This window comes from Peromyscus californicus, unplaced genomic scaffold, assembly GCF_007827085.1.
Source record: "Peromyscus californicus insignis strain IS unplaced genomic scaffold, ASM782708v3 Scaffold_5__1_contigs__length_169319896, whole genome shotgun sequence".
Taxonomy (NCBI): domain Eukaryota; kingdom Metazoa; phylum Chordata; class Mammalia; order Rodentia; family Cricetidae; genus Peromyscus; species Peromyscus californicus.
In genome coordinates this window covers 65014574-65038748 of record NW_026294573.1, presented here as the reverse complement: position 1 = coordinate 65038748, position 24175 = coordinate 65014574, and the positions used below count along the sequence as shown (strand labels likewise).

Here is a 24175-nt window from a genome sequence, read left to right as displayed (position 1 = left end):
CCCTGTTTCTTCTTGGCTGGGTGCTTCATTCATCTTTGCAATTATGTAGAATAGTGGTTCCCAACCTTCCTAATGCCATGACCCTTTAATACAATTCCTCATGTGGTGGAGACCTCCAACCATAAAATTATTTCATTGCTACTTCATAGCTGTAATTTTGCTACCGTTATGAACAACAATGTAAATATCTGATATGCAGGAGATCTGATATGTGACCCCAAAGGGGTTGTGACCCCACAGGTTGAGAACAGCTCATGTAGAACCAAATAGCTTTGACTCTAAAATCATGGGGATATTGTGTGGCCCTTCAGTTCTCATTACCTAGCCGTCTTTAAGGTCATTTCCCAGGGATTAATGAGCGTGTTTTACTATTGCTATGGAATTTTCTTCTACACTTCTGACACTCATTTTACAAGTATGCCAGCTAGTTTTTTAATATGATATTTTGTAAATTTTTAGAATTTTATATATTCATGCAATGCAATTTTGATGTTGGCATCTATCTATACAGCTGAAGAGGGATGAAGCAGGATTATTGCCTGCATAACAGAGAACTTAAGACACTATTGTGCAATATATCCTAATATAAAAATATGAACATGTGTTCCTCTTAGAATCAGTGAAATAGAATCTTTTAACAATAGAGCTTATTCTGAATAAAAGTAATTTTGGATAGCACTACAGTTTTTGGCCCAGATCCTTAAAAAGATAAAATTTTCCAGTTGATAATGGAGAGAGTGTTATTTGGCCTGCCCACCGTATATCTTCCATTATGCAATTACTGATAAACTTGGGTGGGATAGAAGGTTGAAAGGCTTAAATGTTAAGCCTCTTCTGTTTTATTGGATATGTTTTTAGAGCACTAAAATTGGGATAAAGACTTAAAATACACCATCAAAACCTCTTCAATATTGGCAGACTTTTTGTGTTAACAACAATCATCCTTTCATTAAAGAAATACGATCAAGTATTATCCCTAGGGAAGATTCCTGTAAAATGTGAACTTAACAGCAGATCTAAAACTAAGATGAACTCAAACATCAGAATAAGAAACCTGTGTTTTCAAAGTATTATTGTTTCACCTTTCTCTGATTCATCAGTTCAGGACACCGTCAAAATTTAAAACTTCATTCAAAATGCTCTATATAGAAAAGTGAAGATAGTATCTGCCACACTATGAAATTTTCAGATAAATCTTTGAAGTACATTCTTTGGTAACAACTGGCTTGTGGAATGTTGGTTGCCACCCAGGTATGTGAAATGACAGAATTCATGATTCCCATGAAGAGCCTGTCCATTTAACACAGAAATATGTTATCTAATCTCTCTTAAAATGTTGATTAGTAACCTAGACTATGTCCCAAAGACTGGCATCACAGTTCTGTCAACAAAGTCAGAGTAGATCAGAACAGATGCAGTGGATCAAGAAACAGTGTGCCTTTGTAGGAGAGGACATTTAGAGAAATGTGTAGCCTGGTGAGAAATGTGGCCACCTTCCCCACCAACCACACCAATTACACTAGTCACTCAGGAACCAGACATCACAGTGCATCATTGGAACTTCTTAAACATCTCTGTGCATAACCGTGATGCAAACTAGAAGAATCCTCTAACCCACCCTAAATTGACGAGAGTTTATTATTTAATGCAACAATGTTTTCCCACTCAACTTAGCTTTTCCTATCAACATGCAGAAATGAAATTTCATTTTTCACATTTTCCTTTTTTATATTTTAATAGTTGAGAATTTCATGCGTGAGTAAAATTGTGCCCATATCATTTCACACCTCCATTTCCCACCCTGCCACTTCCCATGTTCTTCCCACTATCCCTACTCCAATTCAGTGACTTCTTCTTCTTCTATAATTATTATAGGATCATTATAGATTATGTATACAAAATACTGAGTCCAACTAGCATTGCCTATATATATATACACATGTTCAGGACTAACCACTTAGGATTATCACATCAGGAGCCTATTTCCTAAGTTATGCTCTGACATACATCAGATGCCATTAACAATTCTTATGATGCACATGTTGAACATACCCTGAGTTAAACAGAAGGAAATGGTTTCTTTGACTTGGGGTTGCTAAGGAACTAATAGAAACTAATAAAAGGGCTTTGAGAATTTCCCTAAATAGGGTATAGTCAACAAGGTTCCCTATTTTTCCCTAAAGCCATTTTTTCAGGACCCATCTTTGGGGCCAATGGTTCACTCATTTGTTGATTCCTTACTCTCTCACATAAAGTGTGACATATGAGAGACTCATAAACTTTGTAGAACAGAATAATGAATTGACTGATTCCTGGTGACTACTGGGGCCATCTTCTCACAACACAAGAACAGATTGCAGCTCCTCCAACCTCTGTGTTGTGGTCTGGCCATCACTCTGGCACCTGTGTTACCCCGTTTTCCTCTTAGACTAGGCACAGAAAGAAGGGTGTCAAAAGATATTTCTTCCCTCTTGTTTGGTGGGCTTTCCGTAACCCGCCTCAGACCCTCTGCAGCCTTCTTCTGCCTTGCTCCCTACTCTTCCCCCTGGAGCATACACACTTTAGTGCCTCAGCCAAAAGGCGGCAGCATTACTGCCTCAGCATGTGGAATGTGAGTTACTTCTAAGAATGAGGGGCCGGGCCCATGGGCTGTGTGGGGGTCAGAAGACTGCAGCTGAGCAGAGCGATGCCAAACAGTAAGCTTCACTTTCACTTGGACTTCTTTTGACCTACGGATAAACAAAGACCTGCTGTTTCTAGAAATCTCATTGTTTCAACTTCTTTGAATTGCTTTTGCAAGCCTCAAAATACACATCTTTTTTAAACTGTAGGCTCTGTAGGCCCAGCCTCAATGTCTATGTGTTCCTCTTCTGTTTTTCCCCTTACTCAGTTTGCTTTCTGTGCCACGGAGTCCCAGCTCTGAGAAATGCAGTCTTTTATTCCACAGCGCATGGCGTTAAAAACACCAATACATTTATAATGTCAGCAGAGTATTCAACAGCCTCAATAAGTGTAACCTCTTCAGGGCAGGACTGAAGACCCGTGATTCACCCTCCTCAATCAGCAGGTTAGATATTAGGGAACCTGCAGTGTTTGATGGTACACAAAATAAAAATCTTTCAGCCCTACACATGCCCGGTGCCTGTGGAAAACAGAAGAAGGTGTTGAAACTGAAGTTAGAGACAGTTGTGAACTGCCATGTGGGTGCTGGGAATCAAACCCAGGGCCTCTGGAAAAGCAACCAGTGCTCTTAACCATTGAGCCATCTCTCAGCCTCCCTGCCCCAATTCTTAAGAAGTCTTGAACTAAAAGGAGGAAAATAAATGTATTGAATGCCTCCTATGTTCCAGGCAACATATCTGTATCTGTATCCACTATTCATATCCATGTACGGCAGTATTAGATGTTGCCTTCTTTTAGAAGCCGAGAGACTGAGACTCATTAGATAACTCCTGTGGCTCACTATCTAAACTAACCTCCACTGGGAATCTTATATTTAAACCTAATTATCCCAGTACTATGATGATATCTATTGCTGGAAACGTAAGTAGGAATAGACATACGCACATAATTTCTGGATATAATGGCTCATTGTAAAGAACTTGCCTTTTTCGTCTGTCAAGTGCTTTTCTGTCCACTTGGCCTTGCTTTAGTTGCCATGCTCCTAGGGATGATTCCATTTCTTCATCACAAAATCTTTGTGCATGTCACCAGTCATGGGTGAGGCAGTCTCTGAAGTGAAAGTGAGCCTGCAGCCAGTGTAATAAGGCAGAGATGGAGTTTCCAAAGGTAATGTCTGTGATGTCAACAGGGTGGGTAGAATCTACCTCCAATTACTTTTCTAGGATTTACTTTTACTTTGAATTATATGTAGGTGTATGTTTATGCACATGAGTATGTACATGTGAGTGCAGATACCTGAGGAGACCAGAGGCATCTGATTCCCCAGAGCTGGAGTTACAGATGGTTGTGAGCCACCTGATGTGGGTGCTGGGAACTGAACCCAGGTCCTCTGGAAGAGCAGCAAGAGCTCTAAACCACTGAGCCATCTCTCCAGCCTCCTTGGGTTTTTGTTTTTGGTTTGGTTTGTTTTTTGTTTTTTTGTTTTTGTTTTTCTTTTTCAAGACAGGGTTTCTCTGTGTAGTTTTGGTGCCTACCCTGGAACTCACTCTGTGACTAGGCTAGCCTCAAACTCACAGAGATCTGCCTGCCTCTTGCCTCTCGAGTGCTGGGATTAAAAGAGTGCACCACCAGTGCTGGGCCCTATTTTTTTTTTCTTTTTAATATGTGTGTCTCATGAATGTTTGCTCAATTTTAGGTAGGGTAATCCATGGCAAAATAATCTTTGATTCAGCCAGATTTTTAAAGGTATTTCAAAACAGAGATGGTAAATGTGGAGATATATTAGATCATCATTTACAGGCTTTCACAATATTTCATTAAGAATGGAGGTAGTTTATAGTAGGGAATGGGAAGGAAGGGTTTTGAGGGTTCAGAGCACACAAATGTATTTTCCCCCTCCTAGTCCGCCCCACTTAGCCAAGATGCTCTGAGAGAGGTGCAAATTCTGATAACATGCATCATCCTTTGAACACTAAGGCTTATTTTTATTTTTAATCCAGTGAAAATGCTGTAATCCAGGAAAATTTGATGGCATTTTAAAATAAAAAAGGTTTCCTTAAAAAATCCACTTTTAAATCAAAATTCGTGGGAGAGTGGGGCTGGAAACATGGCTTAATAACTCAAAGAACATACTGCTTTTACAGAACATTCAAGCTCAGTTTTCAGCGGCCACGTCAGGTAGCTCACAATGGCTCTAGGGGACCTGCCCCCCTCTTCCAGTCTCCAGGGGCAATTGCACTCATATGTGCACATATCCCCACCTGGAAGCAGATGGACACACACACACACACACACACACACACACACACACACAAAATTAAAACAAATCTTAAAAAAACCTATTTCCTGTAAGAGGTCTAGTTCCCCCCAAGCTAAGCAGCAGCTAGCTTCTTTGACATGTTTTATTTTGGAGAAAGGACACATTTTGATTCTCAAACATTGACTTTACATTTCAAACACTAAAAGAAAACAAAATTTAAATCTGTTGTCCCTGCCTTTGTATGGGAGATAATCGGTAATTTTGTGTCAGATTATGTGCTTTTAAAGTTTTGTTCTGTTTCTCTCTAGTGGATGACACCGTGGTTGCCATACCTTATGGAAGCAGACACATCCGCCTCGTCTTGAAGGGGCCAGATCATTTGTGTAAGTAGAGCCACTGTCTTCCTTGAGGGCCTGGAGATTTTAGCTTTTATTATTAATTTGTTCCCAGAAGGAGTGAAAGTGCAAGAGAACCAGCCCCCGCCCCCTTCACTGTAGTGTGGTATGACCACTTGAATGCCTTCTGCCTATAACTGGCTGCCTGATGAGATGGGAGAAGGCTGTGTAGTCATTACGTCTAAGCACAGTCACCCTGAAATATACACAGTAGATGGTGCAGTGGGTTGTCCATAGGCTATGCACGTGACTGAGTCACCAAACCTTTGTGACTGTTACATCTCTGTATTTCCTCTCTATAGTTACTCATACCTTTTGTCTTTTCTCACCTCTCTTTTCCTCCTTCTAAAATTCATTTCTTCTCCATTCTTTTCCTTTTCCTTCCATATTTTAGATCTTTACTTCATCAATCCACAAATATGTAGAAGTAACAAACGAACTGTGACATTTAAAACAAACCTTTGCAGAAAAATTAGTTCTGTGTCTTAGTTCAGAACCCTCTTATCTTGAAGATAAATGGTAGGATTTGGGATTAAATGGTAACAAAGCCTTTAAGATAAAAGGGTAGCTGGGTCTACATAGGGTTTGTCTATAAGAACTGATCCTCAGTCATTCCAAGGCAGCCACATCTTCTTCCTCGCGGTTTAGTGCTATTTAGATAGAGCACTGTAAATTACAACCAGAAAGTTTTGGTCTGTAATAAAGAGAAAGGGGGATGTGATACCATTTCCTCTGAAGTTCGCCTTCACTGAAAGGCTCCTTCGGTTATTCCCTTCAGCACTGCGGTCCCCTCCACTCTGCTCACCTCTGAAATTCCCACAGTCAATTCTGGTCTTTCCCCCTCCTCTTCCACACACATGCCCACGAAATCAGTTTAAGTAGCAAGGATTATTTTCTGACAATTAGACTATAAAGATCATTATAATCTGATAAACAACAAGAAGATAGGCCAGAGCCTGTAAAAGTTAGTTTTTCTACTAAGTCTGTTCCTAAAAACAAACACATTTAATTGAAGAGGTGAAGTCAGAAAGGTCATGTGAAGTCAGGAGTGAGTGAGGTACAGTTTAGACAAAACAAGAAAACACTGAAAAGTCATTCTTATATGGACCCGAGTTCTTTTCCAATCCTGAACCGCCCCATAAAGTCCATTGTTCACATGTCAAAAGATAACATATTGTGCACTTTATACCTCCCAAATGATTGGTTTATCCTCTTAAGAACAGGATACAGCTAAATGCTATTATAACAACCACACTCCAAAATGGAATTTTTGTGAGCAGTGACGGAGAATGAAATAAAATAGTCAGGCTGAGATCATCGCTACACAGGGAAATGACTCGATATTGCCCAAGAAATATTTAAAACAAAATATTATATTTATACATGTGACAGTCTCCTATATTTCCTAGTTTTATGATTGCTGAGGAGCTGAAGAATTGGGGGTCTAGGAAGATGGCTCAGGTAGTGAGGCGTTTGCTATGCAAGTATAAGGATCTTATTTCAGATCCCCCAACACCCATGGAAAAAGCCAGATAAGAAAGCAGTGTGTGTGTGCAATCCCAGCACTGGAGGCAGAGACAGGCTGGTCCCCAGAGCTTATTAGCCTGCCAATGTAGCCCAAGGAGTGAGCCCCAGGTCCAGTGAGAGACCCTGTCTCAAGAAACTAAGATGCAGAGTAATTGGGGAAGAAACCCAATATCACTATCTGTCCTCTACACACAAAGACACACACACATGCACACACAATGCATGCATGAGGTACACAAAAGCCAAAGGATTAGCTTTATTTTATTGAATTGTCCTAAAGAATGTCTAGGTAAGCTGCAAGTGATATTCATGAATGATAGAATGCAATATGAGATCTCCTTTTCCCCAGAGAACATGCTGCTTACACTGTATAGGTAGGCAATACTAAGTGGTCAGCCCACACATACAAGTAACATTATACAGACAGAGCAAGATGTAGGGATGTATATATAGATACATGTAATAACAATTAAAGAAATAGAGGCTGTGAACCCGAGAGCAAGGGGTGGAACATAGGAAAGGTTGGGGGGGAGAAATTATGTAATTATACTATAGTTTCAAAAGATATTTTAGAAGAATTTGTTGTTTTATTTCTTTTTTAAATTTTTTTATTTATTTCAACAAAATGATGAGGGGGGGCTGGTAAATGACGCCCCATGTCTCCTGTGGCTGTTTTCCCTTCACAATGGGGCCAACCTCAACTATTGCAGGCCAAAGCAGCGCCACACCAACTCATCTTGAACCAGATGGATCTTGAAAAAGGCAGCAGGGAAGGCCTCTCAGCAGATCTGAGTGCTCAGAACTAGGCTACACCCCTAGCCTCTGGCACCTCCAAAGGCATTAAGTGTGTTTTTAACTCAAAAGCTCACTCTGTAATACAGAAGAGGAGAGTCTTAATTAAAGCTGGGGTGAAAGACACAGAACCTCACGTATCTTTCTACTGAAGAATGGTTGACAGAAAAAAAATGATTCTTGTGCTTTTTCTTCTGGAAATAATTTGCCTAAGTCCCTCTGTCTTTCTTCATATAGGCCACAATCAGTCTAAATAAGTTCTCAATCACAACTTAGTCCTCTCTGTGATATATATTATCAATATATATTCAGTAAAGAAGCCAGCCCTCCTCCTCCACGTTTGATAGTTCCTTCCCTGCACCCAAATCATCCTGCTTGTGCTTATATGACATAATACATATATATTACTAATATATATTATGATATATGTGTTAATACACATCACAATATATCACAATAATTTTATTTTCAATCATATATAAATGCATATATATCATCATAACTACAATCATCTTCAGCATGCTCTAATTTCCTACAACAAAAGATGCCTCATAGACTGTGTCATTGAACAATTTCAGACTTGAATGCTCTAGGATCCATTTCTTTCTGCTTAGGCATTTATACAATATCACATATGTGAATAAAAATAGTTATCAAAAGTGGATGTCAAAAGAGAGGGGACTCAATGGATAGCACCTGTCTTTAAGCCACTGTTGTTTTATTCAGTTGAGCAACAGCATGTGTGCAGTAAGCAACAGAAAGTATAAAGGGATGTAGGTTAGTGCATGAGCAAGATGTCACACAGATGCCTAGGCAAAACATGGATGCACTTGGACCTACATCAACGAGCAAAAAGAAAACTGGAGGGTATTACTGGGCTGAAGGCAACCAGGACAGACATCAGATAGATACGTATGAGACGTGAGTAAGCCAAAGGATTGGGTTACAGTAAAGTGGGATGCTCAGATGAGGTACTGGAAAGTCAAAGAGTATTTTGACAAGGAGCCATGAATTCTTGGATAGTGAGTTTTAAAATAATTTCATTTGCAATATAATCTTCTGTATGACATAGCCACGCTTATATATCTTATTTATATGGCAATTCTAATAGTGTTGGCTATCAAAAGAACAATGTTCCTCTCTTAAGTAGCATGAGTTTTAATTCCACAAAATGTGCTTGTATGTGTTGTGTGGTAGCCCAGGCATACCTGCCTCTCCTCTTCTTGCATTTGATTATATAGATCTGGAAACCAAGACACTCCAAGGGACTAAAGGTGAAAACAGTTTGAGCTCTACAGGAACTTTCCTTGTGGACAATTCTACGGTGGACTTCCAGAAACTTCCAGACAAAGAGATACTGAGGATGGCTGGGCCACTGACAGCAGATTTCATCATCAAGGTAAGCCTGTTTGGTATTTTAATAATAAGCCACACCCAAACACAAGGCACTTATAATCTCTGAAAGAAAGAGATCATAGATGATAGTTAGATGGATGGATGGATAGATAGATAGATAGATAGATAGATAGGTAGATAGATAGATAGATGATAGATAAACAGATAGATAAACAGATAGATAGATAGATAGATAAACAGATAGATAGATAGATAGATAGATAGATAGATAGATAGAAATAATTAGGTGATTATATATACATGTAGTATGTATATACATATAACCATTTGTTACCTAGGAAATGTCTAATTCAGAAGTTTTGTTAGCTACATCTTGGACTTCATAACAACATAGAATGTTTTCAAGGAGTATCTTTAAATATATTATTAATTAAATGGCCTCATATAAATAGCCAATATTATGTATCATTAGTTGGAAAATATAAATTATTTTTGGTGCCTGTCCTGGACCTTTCTCTGTAGACCAGGCTGGCCTCAAACTCGCAGAGATCCTCCTGGCTCTGCCTCCTCCCAAGTGCTGGGATTAAAGGCATGCGCCACCACCACTCAGCCTTTAAATCATTTCTAAATAATTAGGGTAAACTTGTTAACTAATATAAGGTATCCCCATTAAGAGAGAAATGCAAACTGATAACTTGTAGATCTAACCAACTACTCATGCTTCCAATGGCAAATTCTGTTTTTCTCTCGTGTTGGCAAGAAGATTGACTGGCTTCCTTCTATCAGTGCTGTCCTGCTCTTCAAGGTAATATGAAACACATTGCTGGAAGCAACAGGACATTCTATTGGAAAAATGCACACACTGGAGAACACTTGGGAATCACAATAAAATAAAACATTTTTTTTCTTTAGTAGGTCAGGAGGACCTGAAGGGTTTCAGCTGTAAAGCTGTAAAACTTGTAATGTGTCCAAGACTCCATAAATTTTTTCATCATGAGACCTGGAGCCAGAGGACATTTGATTTAAGCAAGGATTTGGTGACCCCATGGCAGCTGGAAGTAAGAATGCATGGAGGAAAATGTGATAGGCAGTAAGGTTGTATGAAAGAAGGGTTCCAGAACACTGTCCTTTATCTGTGTCTGTGTGGTAGCTCTTTTTAATCCAGGCCAGATGCTGGCCACATGAATATGAACAAGAAGCTACAAACTATTAGAGATAACCTACAGTACTTCATCTAGTAAAGACTAAGTAATATATTAATTCTTTGAAGCCCATAGAATTACTGCCGAATAGACCATATATAGAATAGTCATTTCTCTGGTGGCTTTACACAGTTAGTATGCATTCTGAAAGGATAGAATGAGTTCTGGTAATACTATGCATCTTTGGATAGTTCATAGCATCATCTAACACTTTCCATCCAACTAGTTATTATATGTCCATTACCCCTTGGATACTTTACAAGCACAGTGAGGTCTGTATATTCAAGACTGAACTTAAGTAGGCTCAGAAACCCACATTGTCACATTCTTTTTGCTAATTATCTCCATCTTTTTAAATGTTTTTAATAATTATGTTTAGTTACTATTCAAAATAATGTGTTTTACTTATACTAGTGACATTGTGACTTGCTCATACTTGTTGTCCACTGTTCTTCCCCAACCTTCCTCTTTCACTTTTAATAATTCACGTTCTCCACCCAAATCATCCTGCTAGTGTTTATATGATATAATACATACGTGACTATGTGTATATGTGTCTCTTTAAGTCTAGAGTCTACATACATATAATGGTTTGTTTTTCTCAAGCCCCCTCCATAGGTAGGACTTATATTGCCTATCCAAGCAAATCAGAAGAGTCACTTAGTTTCTCACCTTTACACAATAAACTTAGTCTTGTTTCTATACCGTTTCTCAAGACTGGTCCTTCTCCATCCTGGCTGCCTTTGTTTTAGTTTAGACCTTTGCATTCCCTTGACTAAGCTAATACTGTGAGAGCAGACTTTTTTCCAGCTCAGATCTGTTATCTATTTGGCTTCAGAATCTGTTTTCTAAACTCATTTGTCCCCGTTTCAGAATCCTTCATAGCCCTTCCCCTTTGAGGATAAAATGCAAATTCACAGCACAGCCACATTATTTTGGCAACCAGGATTCTTGGTGTCTTTCCATCCTCACTTGTAATTTGACCCCTTCTGTTCAGGCTGACAAGTCCTATACACTGACAGAACTCATGGTCTTAGAGAAGTGTCAAGGTCTCTCCCTGGAATGTTCCTCTCTTTTCCTCTAGCGTCTTCTTCGCCAATGCCTCTTTGTCCTTTACCATTTCTTCCTTCACCCCAAATTTGTTTATGTCTCCTAACTCATTCTTTCCAAGAGGGAGGAGCTGCACTGTATTTGTCTTCACATCTCAATAAGAGCAAACCATGAGTAAATGCTAAGAGAATAAGGCATTTCCACCTCTCATACAGCGGTGCTTTAACAATAGCAGATGATGACATTTCAACCACCATGAAACTCAGCTTCAGGAAGGACTCACTAGAGGTCATACCCATGGTAACCTTGGACTAGAAATTACATTTCTTTTCTTCCAGCCCAAACCTTTTTTCCCCATTTTCTGTGTTCCTTCTAAGAGTGTATTTTTCCCTTAAGCTTTCATTGGAAAACATCTGGAATTAAATGAATGTAAAGTTATTCTAAATTAGATTATATAAAAATTTTAATGTATTCATACAAATTTGAAAATGAGCCAGATAATTTAAGAAATATAAAAAAATAAAGAAAAACACCATTTCACTGTTGGTTTATAATGAAATAACTTCTGTGTTTCTTTAATAAAGTACCTAAAAGTAAAGGATATCATTTTATAGTTTTTCAGATTTAGCTGTTAGAATTCATCTCAACTTATACAGGTTGATTCCATATTTGGCTGCTGTGAATGATGGGATGGACATGAGAAAGCAGATGTCTCTTCAACATCCCCACTTCATGCCCTTTGATTACACACCCAGAGGGGGATTGTTGCATCATACAGTACTTCATGGTAGTTCTATTTTTACAACTCTTTGAGGAATTCTTTTTTGGTTGGCTGAATCAATTCACATTCCCACACTCAGTAGAAAACCTCCCTTCTCTCTGCATTTGCGCCAGCTGTGGCTTTCCTCAGTTCTATAACAGCCATTCTGGCAGGTATGGGATGACAGGTGACCATGGGTTTCATTGCATTTCCATCATGATTAGTGATGCTGGGTGTTTGCTTTTAAGCCAGCTGGCCCTTTCCATGTCCTCTTTGAAGAAGTGCCTTTCAGATCATTTGCCCATTTTAACCAAGTCTTTTATATTTTTTGCTGTTCAGTTGTGTTTCTAGTGTATTTTGGATATTAACTACTTATGGTTTATATATATATTCTCTCCCATTCTCTGGGATGTTCTCTTTATACTGTTGATTGTTTCTTTTGCTGTGTACAATATTTTTTTAGTTTAATATAATGTTTTTATTTTGCTTTTGTTGCCTTTTCTTTAGAGGTTATACAACCCCCAAAATCATTGTTAAGACCAACACATGTCATCAAGCTATTCCCAGTGTTTCTTCAAGTATGTTTATAGTTTTAGGATATACATTGATTTGTGTGTATGATTAAGGATAAAGGTCTAATTTATTCTTTGACCTGGGACATCCAGGTTCCCAGACTCCATTTATTAAAGAGAATATTTCTTTCCTTATTCTGTGTCCTTGGCAACTTTGTCAAAACTAAATTGACCATAAATGCCTGGGTTAATTTGTGGGCTCTCTATTCTGTTCCACTGGTTCATGTTTCTGAGTTCATACCAGTGCCATGCTGTTTTGATCACTGTACCATTATAGTATACTTAGAAATTGGGTAGTGTGATACCTCTAGCTTTGTTGTTTTGGGCTCAAGATTGCTTTGTCTACTCGAATTTTCTATTCTATATGAATTTTTTAATCGTTTTCTATTTCTATGAAAGATGTCTTTGGAATTTTGATAAAGATAGCATTGAATTTATAGGTCACATTGGGTGATGTATACATGTAGACATTTTAACATTATTCCTCTAATACATAGGCATGATGTATTTTCCATTCATTTGTGTCTCATTCAATTTCTTATCACCATATTTTACATTTTTTTAGGGTATAGACCTTTTACTTCCTTAGTTACATTGACTCATCTTTCTCCCTGAAGAAACATTTCTTCAAAAAAATTTAAACACCAAACATTGTTTATACAAGCAAATTTGGCAATGCTTGTGTGCAATGATGGGTAAGCATTCTAGAATTTACTATGTCCTGCTGCTTACTGGCTGTGTGACCTCTTGTATAATGTTTTATCTGCTTGAGCCTATTTACTCCTTCATAAAATGGTAACAGGATATGACCACTCCCAATGGAGCCCCCATGGGGTATTAAATGAGATAGTGTGTATAAAAGTGGATAGAATTAAATTACTTCCTTCCTGTCTTTTTAAAATGCTTCAACTGCCAGTCAACAAATCACAGTGCATGCTCTATACAATAGCAGAAAGTTTCTTCTCTGAAGATGGTCACAAGCTGATCAGTTTACAACTGGTGTCCCAACAACAATTTGGCAGGTATGGCCAATAAAATAAATAGATGCGAAAGTGGACTGTCCATGACATCTGCCAATATGTGAATCACTGGGGGCAACTAGCTGGTTTGTAAACCCTTCCTCCTGGGCCATATGTGAAGCTGCAGATTTGGCAAATGGTAATCACCCTCCCTGATAAAGTCCACCCTTCCCCAGAACCTCTGATTTGCTCTAATCTTGGAAGTACTTCCCATGTGTTGAGATGTGCTGTGGGTTTGCCTGTTTGAATAGTTTATGAAGGAATTCAGATTGGATGAAAAGAAACATGATGAGCACTGAGCTATGAATGTGGAGGGAGCACACAGCCAGAGAGAAAGAGTAGGCATATGCAGAGCTGAAAACCTGACTCAGTTCATGCACTGGTCAGTGGAGAACAGTCATCTCCTGTGGAGGACAATACAAAACTATGGATTTATGGAGGTAGAGGACACCATAAGAAGACTAGCATTGTTCTAGTTGTTGCCAATGTGACATTTTGGTATGAATTTTAGAAAATTAACAAGCATTGATTGTATGCCTTATCCTGTCGACGGCGATTTGAAGTGTATGTACATTGGGGAGCATTACATTTAGCTACATGTTGGCTAATTAACAAATGCCTCACTTCACAAAGCTAAAGTAGCAAATGACAGCATCACAAAAATGGCCAGTTATAGTACTCTACAGAAATGACACAAAGTTGGTGATTCCCATTTGGAATCAGTGTTAGATAGACACTATCCTTTCCTATTTTTCCCCAGAAAACATTGAGCATAATTATGTACATAATCAAGTACCCAAAGGTATTTTTATTCTGTGAGATATTTTGAAAAGAAGCCTAGAAATAAATAAGGGCAAAGTATAAGTTCTCTTATCCAGTAAGTTTATGGAACACTCGTGTCTCAGTGTCCTTCTTTTAGAAAATGCTCAGGAAGAAGTGTAAGTGAGACCATGCCATGGTGGGCACATCTTGGTGGGCACATTTTTTTTTTTTTATTTTACAATACAATTCAGTTCTACATATCAGCCACGGATTCCCTTGTTCTCCCCCTCCCGCTCTCCTCCCCTTCCCCCCAGCCCACCCCCCATTCCCACCTCCTCCAGGGCAAAGCCTCCCCCCGCGGACTGAGATCAACCTGGTAGACTCAGTCCAGGCAGGTCCAGTCCCCTCCTCCCAGGCCGAGCCAAGCGACCCTGCATAAGCCCCAGGTTTCAAACAGCTAACTCATGCAATGATCACAGGACCCGGTCCCACTGCCTGGATGCCTCCCAAACAGATCAAGCCAATCAACTGTCTCACCCATTCAGAGGGCCTGATCCAGTTGGGGGCCCCTCAGCCATTGGTTCATAGTTTATGTGTTTCCATTCGTTTGGCTATTTGTCCCTGTGCTTTATCCAACCTTGGTCTCAACAATTCTCGCTCATATAAACCCTCCTCTTTCTCGCTAACTGGACTCCCGGAGCTCCACCCGGGGCCTGGCCGTGGATCTCTGCATCCAGATCCCTCAGTCATTGGATGGGGTTTCTAGCACGACAATTAGGGTACATCTTTAATCCCAGCACTCGGCAGACAGAAGCAGGTGAGTCTCTGGGAGTTTGAGGCCAGCCTGGTCTACAAAGTGAGTTCCAGTACAGCTAGGGTGGTTACACAGAGAAACCTTGACTCAAAACAGAAAAGAAAAGAAAAAGTGTAAGTGGGCTGTCAGCATGCGTTTCTGCCTTCACCTAGTTTATAATGACATTTAGGAAACAAAACACGGGGTCAAGAAGATGAAAATAATGTTGCACAGAATTGAAAAGTAAAGTTTGAAAAATAGATAGTAAAAGCTAATGATATTCAGTATAGGCTCATATGATTAAGAAAGACTTTCTGAGACACAAGCAGCCTGTGAATATTGGGCAAGACTGAAAATAGTCCGTTCTTTTCTCCCTTGGAGGCTGAGCTGCGCTGTTTCAGTCTAGACCACACTTCCCTGCTACCTGGCAGATTCTGGGTATATACCTATAATATACCTCCCCCACTGGATATCCCATGTTTATAAGAATCAAAAATCATTGTCCTAAGCCAGGGGACTGCGAGAGGAAAAGTGAAGTCAACTGTAGGACAGCAGAGCAGTCAATGATTGCATAGTGATTCATCTTCCCACTCAATTTGGACGCAGAGTGGGTCCCAAGTTTACAAAGAGACTCATGGGGTTTGGAATGAGCTAATTTGGGGATGCTGCATTTCTTGTCGGGCTTCATAGCTTCATACAATGTCAGACAGCAGGGCTTCAGGTGGAGAGCCAAGAAGCAACCCTTTACTCTTACTGCTGAGCATGGCCCTGTGCTATCCTGCCCTCCCCATGTCTCCTCTGGTCCTTCATGTCCTTGCCCTCCTTCTCCTGAACACTGCAGTGGTCTTGCTAGCCTCAGCTCTGCTCTTCCATCCAGCATTTCCTTTCAGGTTCATACTTTAACCGTTTTACTCCTTGGTCAATGACCTCTGTTGTTCCTAGAAAGGCATCTCTAGTATACTGCCCAAAGTCGTGGCAGCATCAGCTAGAGCCATATGCCATGTCACCCTGAGCTAGGGCCAATGGCTCAAAATGTGTGCTCCCATACTGAGGGCCACAATTCTCAAAGTGCTGGAACATTCTTTAAGGCATATAAAGGCAAAGTTGAATGCTACAAATTTTTAAGTATTTAATTTTAGAATTTCCAAATGCTAAGATCATCAAGCATTCCTGACAGTAGGAAGATTGAGTCCATGCTTCATTCCACTAGTAACTAGCACTTCTTTTTTTTTCTTACTTAAATTCATTTATTTGTTTTACATCCCAACTGCAGTTTCCCCTCCCTCCTCTCCTCTCACTCACTCTGCCTGCTGCCCATCCACTCCTCCTCTGTTTCTGTTCAGAAAGGGGCAGGCCTCCCCTGGGTATCAACAAAACAAGGCACAGCACTTTGTAGTCAGACTAAGCACCTCCCCTTGTATTCAGGCTGGGAAAGGCGACCCAGTATGGGGAGTAGGGTCCCAAAAGCCAGTAAAATGTTCAAAGACAACCCCTGCTCCCACTGTTAGGAGTCCCACAGTTAGACCAAGCTACACAACTGTCACATATATGTAGAGGGCCTATGTCAAACCTATGCAGACTCCTTGGTTGTCAGTTCAGACTCTGAGTTCCTATGAGCCCAGGTTAGTTGTTTCTGTGTGTCTGTGGAGTTTCTTGCCATGTCTTTGACCCCTCTGGCTCATATAATCCCTCCTCCCTCTCTTCAGCAAAACTCTTCCCTGAGTTTGACCTAATGTTTGGCTATGGGTCTCTGCATCTATTTCTATTAGTTACTGGATGAAGACTCTCTGATGACAATTGGGGTAGTCATCAATCTATGAGTACAACAGAATACCATTAGACATCATTACATTGACATTTTTTCCTCCAATCATGTTTGGCTCTATCCTGGGTCTCTAGGCAATCCAGCCTCTGGGTCAAGCACTCCCAACTCATTGGTTAGCCACTCCCATAATCTCTGTGCCACCCTTATTCCACTACATCCCATAGGCAGGAGAGACTGTAGGTTGAAGTTTATATGGCTGATTGGTGTCCCAATCCCTCCACTGGAAGTCTTGCCTGGTCACAGGAGATGGTCAGTTCAGGTTAGGTATCCACTGTTGTTAGGAGTCTTATCTGGGGTCATCCTTGTAGATACCTCAAAAACCTGTACTCCACAAAACTGGAAAATCTAAAAGAAATGGACAAATTTCCTGATAGATACCGCATACCAAAATTAAATTAAGATCAGATAAACAATTTAAATAGATTCATAATCCCTAAAGAAATAGAAGCAGTCATTAAAAGTCTCCCAACCACAAAAATCCAAAGCCAGATGGTTTCAGCACATAATTCAACCAGACTTTCAAAGAAGAGCTAATGCCAATACTTCTCAAATTGGTCTACAAAATAGAAACAGAAGGAACATTGCCAAATTCTTTTTATGAAGCCACAGTCACCCTAATACCCAAACCACACGAAGATTCAACAAAGAAGTAGAATTACATACCAATTTCCCTCATGAACATTGATGCAAAAAACACTCAACTAAATACTCACAAACCAAATCCAAGAACACATCAAAGAGATCATCTATCATGTTCAAGTAGGCTTCATCTCAGAGATACAGGGATGGTTCAACATACAAAAATCAGCCAATGTAATATACCATATAACTAAAAGAAAAATACCACATAATGATCTCATTAGATGCTGAAAAAGCCTTTAACAAAATCTAACACCCCTTCATGATAAAAGTCTTGGAGAGATTATGGATACAAAGAACATACGTAAACATAGTAAAAGCAATATACAGCAAGCCAATAGTGAACATCAAATTAAACGGAGAGAAACTCAAAATAATTCCACTAAAATCAGGAACAAAATGGAAGCTGACCATTCTCTCCAAATCTATTCAATATAGTATTTGAAGTTATGGCTAGAACAATAAGACAACAAAAGGAGATCAAGGAGATACAAATTGGAAAGGAAGAAGTCAAAGTATCGTTATTTTCAGATGATGTGTTAGTATGCATACATGACCTCAAAAATTCTACCAGGGAACTCCTACAGCTGATAAACACCTTTAGTGAAGTAGCTGGATACAAGATTAACTTAAAAAAATTCAGTAGTCCTACATACAAACGATAAATGGGTTGAGAAAGAAACTGGAGAAGATATCAGAAGATGGAAAGATCTCCCATGTTCATGGATCAGTAGGATTAGCATAGTAAAAATGGCCATCTTACCAAAAGCAATCTACAGATTCTACACTAGCCCCATCAAAATCCCACCACAATTCTTTACATGACTAGCACTTCTTACAAGCCCTATCTGCATACTACCCTGCCTATGGAGATAGGGGTTTTTTTTTTGTTTTTTATTTGTTATTATTATATGTGTTTGTGCATTCTCATATGTACCATAGTACATGTGTGGAGGTCAAAGGCAACTTTCAACAGTCAGTTCTGTCAGATTGTCAGGCTTGTTCAGCAAGGGCTTTTACATTCTCAGCCATCTTGCCAGCACAAGAGGTAGCCTTCGATAGAGGGTCGAGAGTGGTCTTAGGCAGAGGTCGCTTTTCAGTGCTCTGCTTCATTTCATGAGACGTATCATTTGGTGAAAAGCTAAACAATGTCTTTAAAATAATTGTCACATGTATTGAAAATATGACAGTGATCCTAAGACCTTATCACAAACCATAGCTTATTCCAAAAGTACTCAGCAGGATGATGATTCATATAGAAGCCTTTTGTTCACTGATACAGCGATTTATTTAGCAACTGTTTGGGCACCTACTCTATGCCAAACATTGGAGAGGATGACAAAGAAAGAAGTGATGATCAAGAGGAACATGAGGTGACAGGCTGTGGAGAGAGGCAATGAGGGAACAATGATGCCCCACTTAATTCCCAGACAACTGGTGCCGTAAAGATTGGGTTACTCTTGCCTGACATTGAAAACTCAAACAAGAGAATTTAAAACGTTTTTTCTCACGCACTTGAGGAAGTAGTATTCTGCCAATTGCCAAAACAGCCCTTCATCGAATTCAATAGACCAAGACATTTAAGAAGCAGGTACCTGGGTTTTATTCCATTTACTCCTTGTTCTAGGAAGTAGGCTGGCTCATTCCCACAATCTCTAAGCCTTCCCAAGTCTCTAGGGAGACAGAATGCCCCAAGAGCCACTGCAGTCCAGTCAGCTCACACCATGGGTGGCCACTCACCCAGGGCTTCCCTTTGTACATCCAGAGTAGCAGCTTCCCTGCAGCATGGTGGGGGAGGGGAGAGGAGGCCAGCAATGCCACCTGTTTGTCTGGGACAGAGGTTCTGGCATCAGAGGGAGTGGGGGATGGGGAGAAGGGGGTACTTAGCTGGGTAACATAGAGAGGCTCACAAGTTGCCCTTTTCTCAATAGAGAAGGAAGGGGCGCTTTCAGGGTCTTTCATCTGGGGACCACTGTGGAATAATGCTGTTTTCACGTGTTTATGGTGTCTCCTTTGTTCCTGGAACTGGACTCAGACTCAGAGGTCAACCATCTCCCCTCTCCACACACACTTGTGCCTCCCTCCAACTCCGTCTTTAAGGTGCTGTCAACTATGAGCTTCCCATTTATTTTCAGTGTGAGACGTCCTTAAGCTGAATTAGAAACCCTGAAATGTTTGCAATTAGAGGAAGAAGAGCTTGGTCCAGAACATTTTTTATTCTTATTAGCATAAGAAGGTCAAAATTACATATGCCAGATGTGTTCCGCTCCCTGCACCAACATTCTAAGGTGTCAAACTGAATCTTTGCAAATACTCTTGGGGACTAGCACGTGATGTCTGAGGATTTAGGGTTTGTGGAACTGCAGAGCTAATGATAACAAGGGCTGAGTGATTCAGAATGAAGAAAACCAGAACAAAAGACTATGGCTGGCCCATCTCCATGAGCAACTGTTAGACCACCAGAAATACACATCATGTCAGCCTTATCTTTATTTTAAGCACTTGTCTTTACCTTAAAATGAAAATTGAAAGAAACATTTATAGTAGGAATGAGGGTATGAAAAAAGGGGAATGTACATTTCATCATGGCACCACTGTGGTACCCTAAAGAGAGCAGCAGCTTTGGAGATACATAGACCCAAATTCAAATTCTACTTTGCTCTTTCTTAGCTGTGCAACCTTGAACAAACCACTGAACCTGGGCTTCATTTTTTTTTTATCATTGTAACTTAAATGTGAAAAATCACCATCTTGAGATGAAATTTAATATAAATAAAATGTACCTCAGCCATGGTAGGAATGTGGTAAGGGCTGACCTCCACTGTCATTGTTAAACAAAAAATATGACTATGGAAACAGGAAAAGCAGAAATGTAACATATATGGACAAAACCAGGCAAGATTATTAAGCAAGAGCTCTTCATTCTCATGATTCATTTAATCCATTTGAAAGGGTTCCTTTTCATTTTTGATCTCTTCAAATATAAGTTCTCAGCCTCAGAACCTACACTCATTCTTTAGCCTCTCCGTGGAACTCACACAGGACAACACTCTCCAGCAGCCACCACCCCTCCTTCCTTCGCCACGGTGTCTGCTGACCCTTCCTCTGAAAACCAAAATGCTTTCTTGCCATCCGTTCCCTCCCCACGGGCTATGGAGAGTTTTATCAGTAGCTTCCAGGGAGCCCATAAAGGGACTTACTCTATCTTCTTTGTCCTTTTAATAGATCTGAAGGCAACTGGACACCATGTGGCTATTCCAGGGCAAGGCCTCCTCATTTTAACCATAACTAGTTACGATCCTACCATTGTGTGCCCAGGCCTCCATTGCTAGCCTTCTCAAAAAGACTCTAACAAAATAGGTGGTAGATAGGGTGTTGGTTGTCGTGGGTCCCCTCACCTGCCACAGCTGCAGCTTATTGCTGTTCTACTAAGGGCAGAAGAATAAAAGAGAGCTCTGTGGGAGTTGTTGCTGTGCATCTTGGACCTGTACGCACAATGTCAACCACCTCAGTGACAGTGCTTTCAGAGCGGCAAGTGCCCTTGTGATTCTAGATGGGTTGCAGTTGGTAGAAACATATCATATACTTTATATACCATATTAGCAGAGAATAAATAGAAAAGAGGTCTCAGATTTTTTCTCCCGATTTTTCAGGGGTTTTGGGTTCAAGTGAAAGTCCTCTTTTAATAGCTTCTTACATGATAATCACATCTCTAAAAAAGAGTAAGGGAATGTTGGAGTAAAACAATCAAACAAAAGCTTAGCAAATAATGAGATGAATGCTGGATCCGTAAGCCAGCAGTTAGGTACCATGCATCTGATAAATGAGACTGTGGAGGACTGATGTATAGGCAATGCACTCCTCTGGTTAAGACACTACCACATCAGCTGCTTTTTTGGTTGGTTTTTTTGTTTGTTTGTTTGGTTGTTTTTTTTTTGTTTTTTGTTTTTGTTTTTTGTTTTTTGTTTTGTGTGTGTGTATGTGTGTGTGTGTGTGTGTGTGTGTGTGTGTGTGTGTGTGTGTGTTTTAGGATAGGTTTATCACTGTTTGTTCCAATTAGAAAAGGCCTTAAAGGTTCAGTGATCTGAGTACCAGTGTCAAATGAGATGGTCTGTAGGTTTCTGACCTTTCTCTGTCTCCCTCCTTTCTGCATCTCCCAGACTTCCTGGAAGAGCAGTTTCATCTTCTCATCTACACTCTGTAATCAGTCTGGAGTTTGACACATGCAGATTTTCTTACCCTTCTTATATACTGTTCCTATTTCTCTTGTGTCCTAGGTATTTATGCTACTTACCAAGATCAGCAGTAGAGAGACAGGACTATCTTTAAAATAGTCTGGAAGCCAGCTCCATTATTTGGCTAAATAAAGGGCAGTATTTGAGACACTAGAGACACTTAAGAACATGTAAAGGCTTAGGCCATGTGACTCTGTTGCTTTTCTAGTCATCACAATATATAGCTGGTGTGAGAAGTAATTCTGTCATTATTCCTGGAATCTCTCTTAATATAACAAACAATCCCAGCCTGGCCCAGCAGTGTAAATGTTGACTGTCACATCATTCAGTCCTCATGAAATTCACTGTTCACGTTAGGTACTTTTTCTTCTCTTGTAGTTGAAGTATGTTTGCTCAACCTTGTAATTTTAGGAACCATTAAAAATTAACTGTCTCATATTCCCTCTTTTAAAAACAAGTTTTAATTTCCAAAAGCACCAGTTTTATTTGAAAGTAGTTGCTTTTACAACTTAGTATCTTGACGTTTAGTATTCTGGAATATCTACATTAGAATTGCCTAAATCTCTGGGCGTGGGCCCAAGAATTTGCACTTAACTGACTTCCAACTGGTGACTTAGCACATTCACATATATGAATCATTACCCTGACAGGAAGACCCATGCATGTCCCTAAATGGGAAAAACATCTTAATTCTTGATGTTTTCTCTTTCTCAACTACAGATAATATCTTTTATTTTTTGCAGTGTATGGCATTTATGATTTCCTTAAAATAAATTGTCTATTTCTGGCCTTGTTTTGTTTTGTTTTTGAGACAGAGTCTCTCTACATAGCCCTGGCTGTCCAGGAACTCAATATGTAGACCAAGCTGGCCTTGAACTCACAGAGATCCTCCAGAGTGCTGGGATTGAAGGTGTACATCACCATACCTGACTATACTGATTATTTCTGAACCTATGTTTAGAAGTCCACATAATTCTATGGTCTCTACCAGGAAAGTAAAAAAAGAAGGGGAAAGGAACTGTGGTGTAGTCTCAAACAGAGATTTCACCATACTTCTTAGTTATCAGCTCTGTAGAGGTAAGAATGATAAAAAAAAAAAAAAAAATACCATGAGAACCATTCTCTGATACATAGCAGGGTGAGGGGAAGTATCTTCCTACGTGAGGCCCATTCAGACCCTCACATAGCCAAGACCTCCATACACCATGCATTCTCCATCAAGCTTATCAGGAACCTAGAAGTCAACCACACTCCCACCATACTCCCAATTTTCCTGTTTTGTTCCTGCAGATCCATGACTCGGGGCCTGCAGACAGCACGGTCCAGTTCATCTTCTACCAGCCTATCATCCACCGATGGAGGGAAACGGACTTCTTTCCATGCTCAGCAACCTGTGGAGGAGGTAATGGTGCTCTCTCATCCTGGCTAGCCCAGGCCTCCTCGATGAGGAAAAAGCTGGATGTTGTAAGAGTGGGGTCCCTTCTGAATGGAGCTGATTCCTGAAGCCACCCCTGAGCTGCCCCAGGAAGCTTTTCCTTTGTGGAAGCTCATAGCAAACACCTCTTTCCTTGGCATCATGGAAAGCCAAGACTAGTAATACCATATCTGTCAGCAGCTTAACCCTGCGGCGCTTGCTTTCACCTATGCATAGACTTGTCTAGTGGAGTGATGTCACTTCTTCAGGAAGCAAGTAAAGATGTTTGTCAGGCTTGCTTCCTTAGAGAAAGTTTATAACCAAAAGAAAAAAAAATGCTGCATTGTTGACTTAAACTCAGTTCATTTTTGCCTGCGCCCATCACCGCACACTGAAAGACCCCATAAATTCCTGTCCCCATACTGTCTCATCTATGTCCTGCACAGCATCTTGTGTTACTAGAAAAGAGTTTTCTCCCCATTTTCTGTTTTTCATAATTATAGTAGGCATGTCACCATTTCTTTGAATTATTTTATTAGTAATTTAGTCATTTCCCTGTAGGAGACTGCTTGGTTCTTTTAGATGTTATACTATTATAATGTAATAAATAACATAATACCATTCTGTCCTTCACAATCCAGCAGTAGGTTACCACCAGATAAAGGAGTTTGAGTTTTGTTTTATGGTTTGTTTTGATTTTTGTTTGTTTGTTTGTTTTTGTGGCTGCATATATTACCAAAATCTTTCCAGGAAATTAAATGGGTGAGTATTTTAGATCATCAACATTTGTGGGATATCTTTTGTTTTCTATTTTAATAGGTCTAAAATTACATATATATTCCTTTGAAAACTGGTACATCTGAAAGTTGTTTTCTCTAGTTTCATGGATGCTGATTGATTGACTAACTTTAAATAATTCATCCACATTGGAATTATTCACAATAGTTAAAAA

The 24175-nt window shown here is 39.9% G+C and overlaps 1 protein-coding gene across 4 annotated transcripts in view; it reads left to right on the top strand.

Moving 5' to 3' along the window:
- Adamtsl1 (ADAMTS like 1) overlaps positions 1 to 24175 on the top strand; it is a 949615-nt gene that overhangs the window by 717261 nt on the left and 208179 nt on the right. For all 4 annotated transcript variants that reach the window (XM_052717522.1, XM_052717521.1, XM_052717520.1 and 1 more), the window contains 3 exons: positions 5191 to 5265; positions 8838 to 8995; positions 23100 to 23211. In XM_052717522.1, coding sequence (XP_052573482.1) covers positions 5191 to 5265; positions 8838 to 8995; positions 23100 to 23211 — 345 coding nt within the window. The remainder of the gene's footprint in view (positions 1 to 5190; positions 5266 to 8837; positions 8996 to 23099; positions 23212 to 24175) is intronic.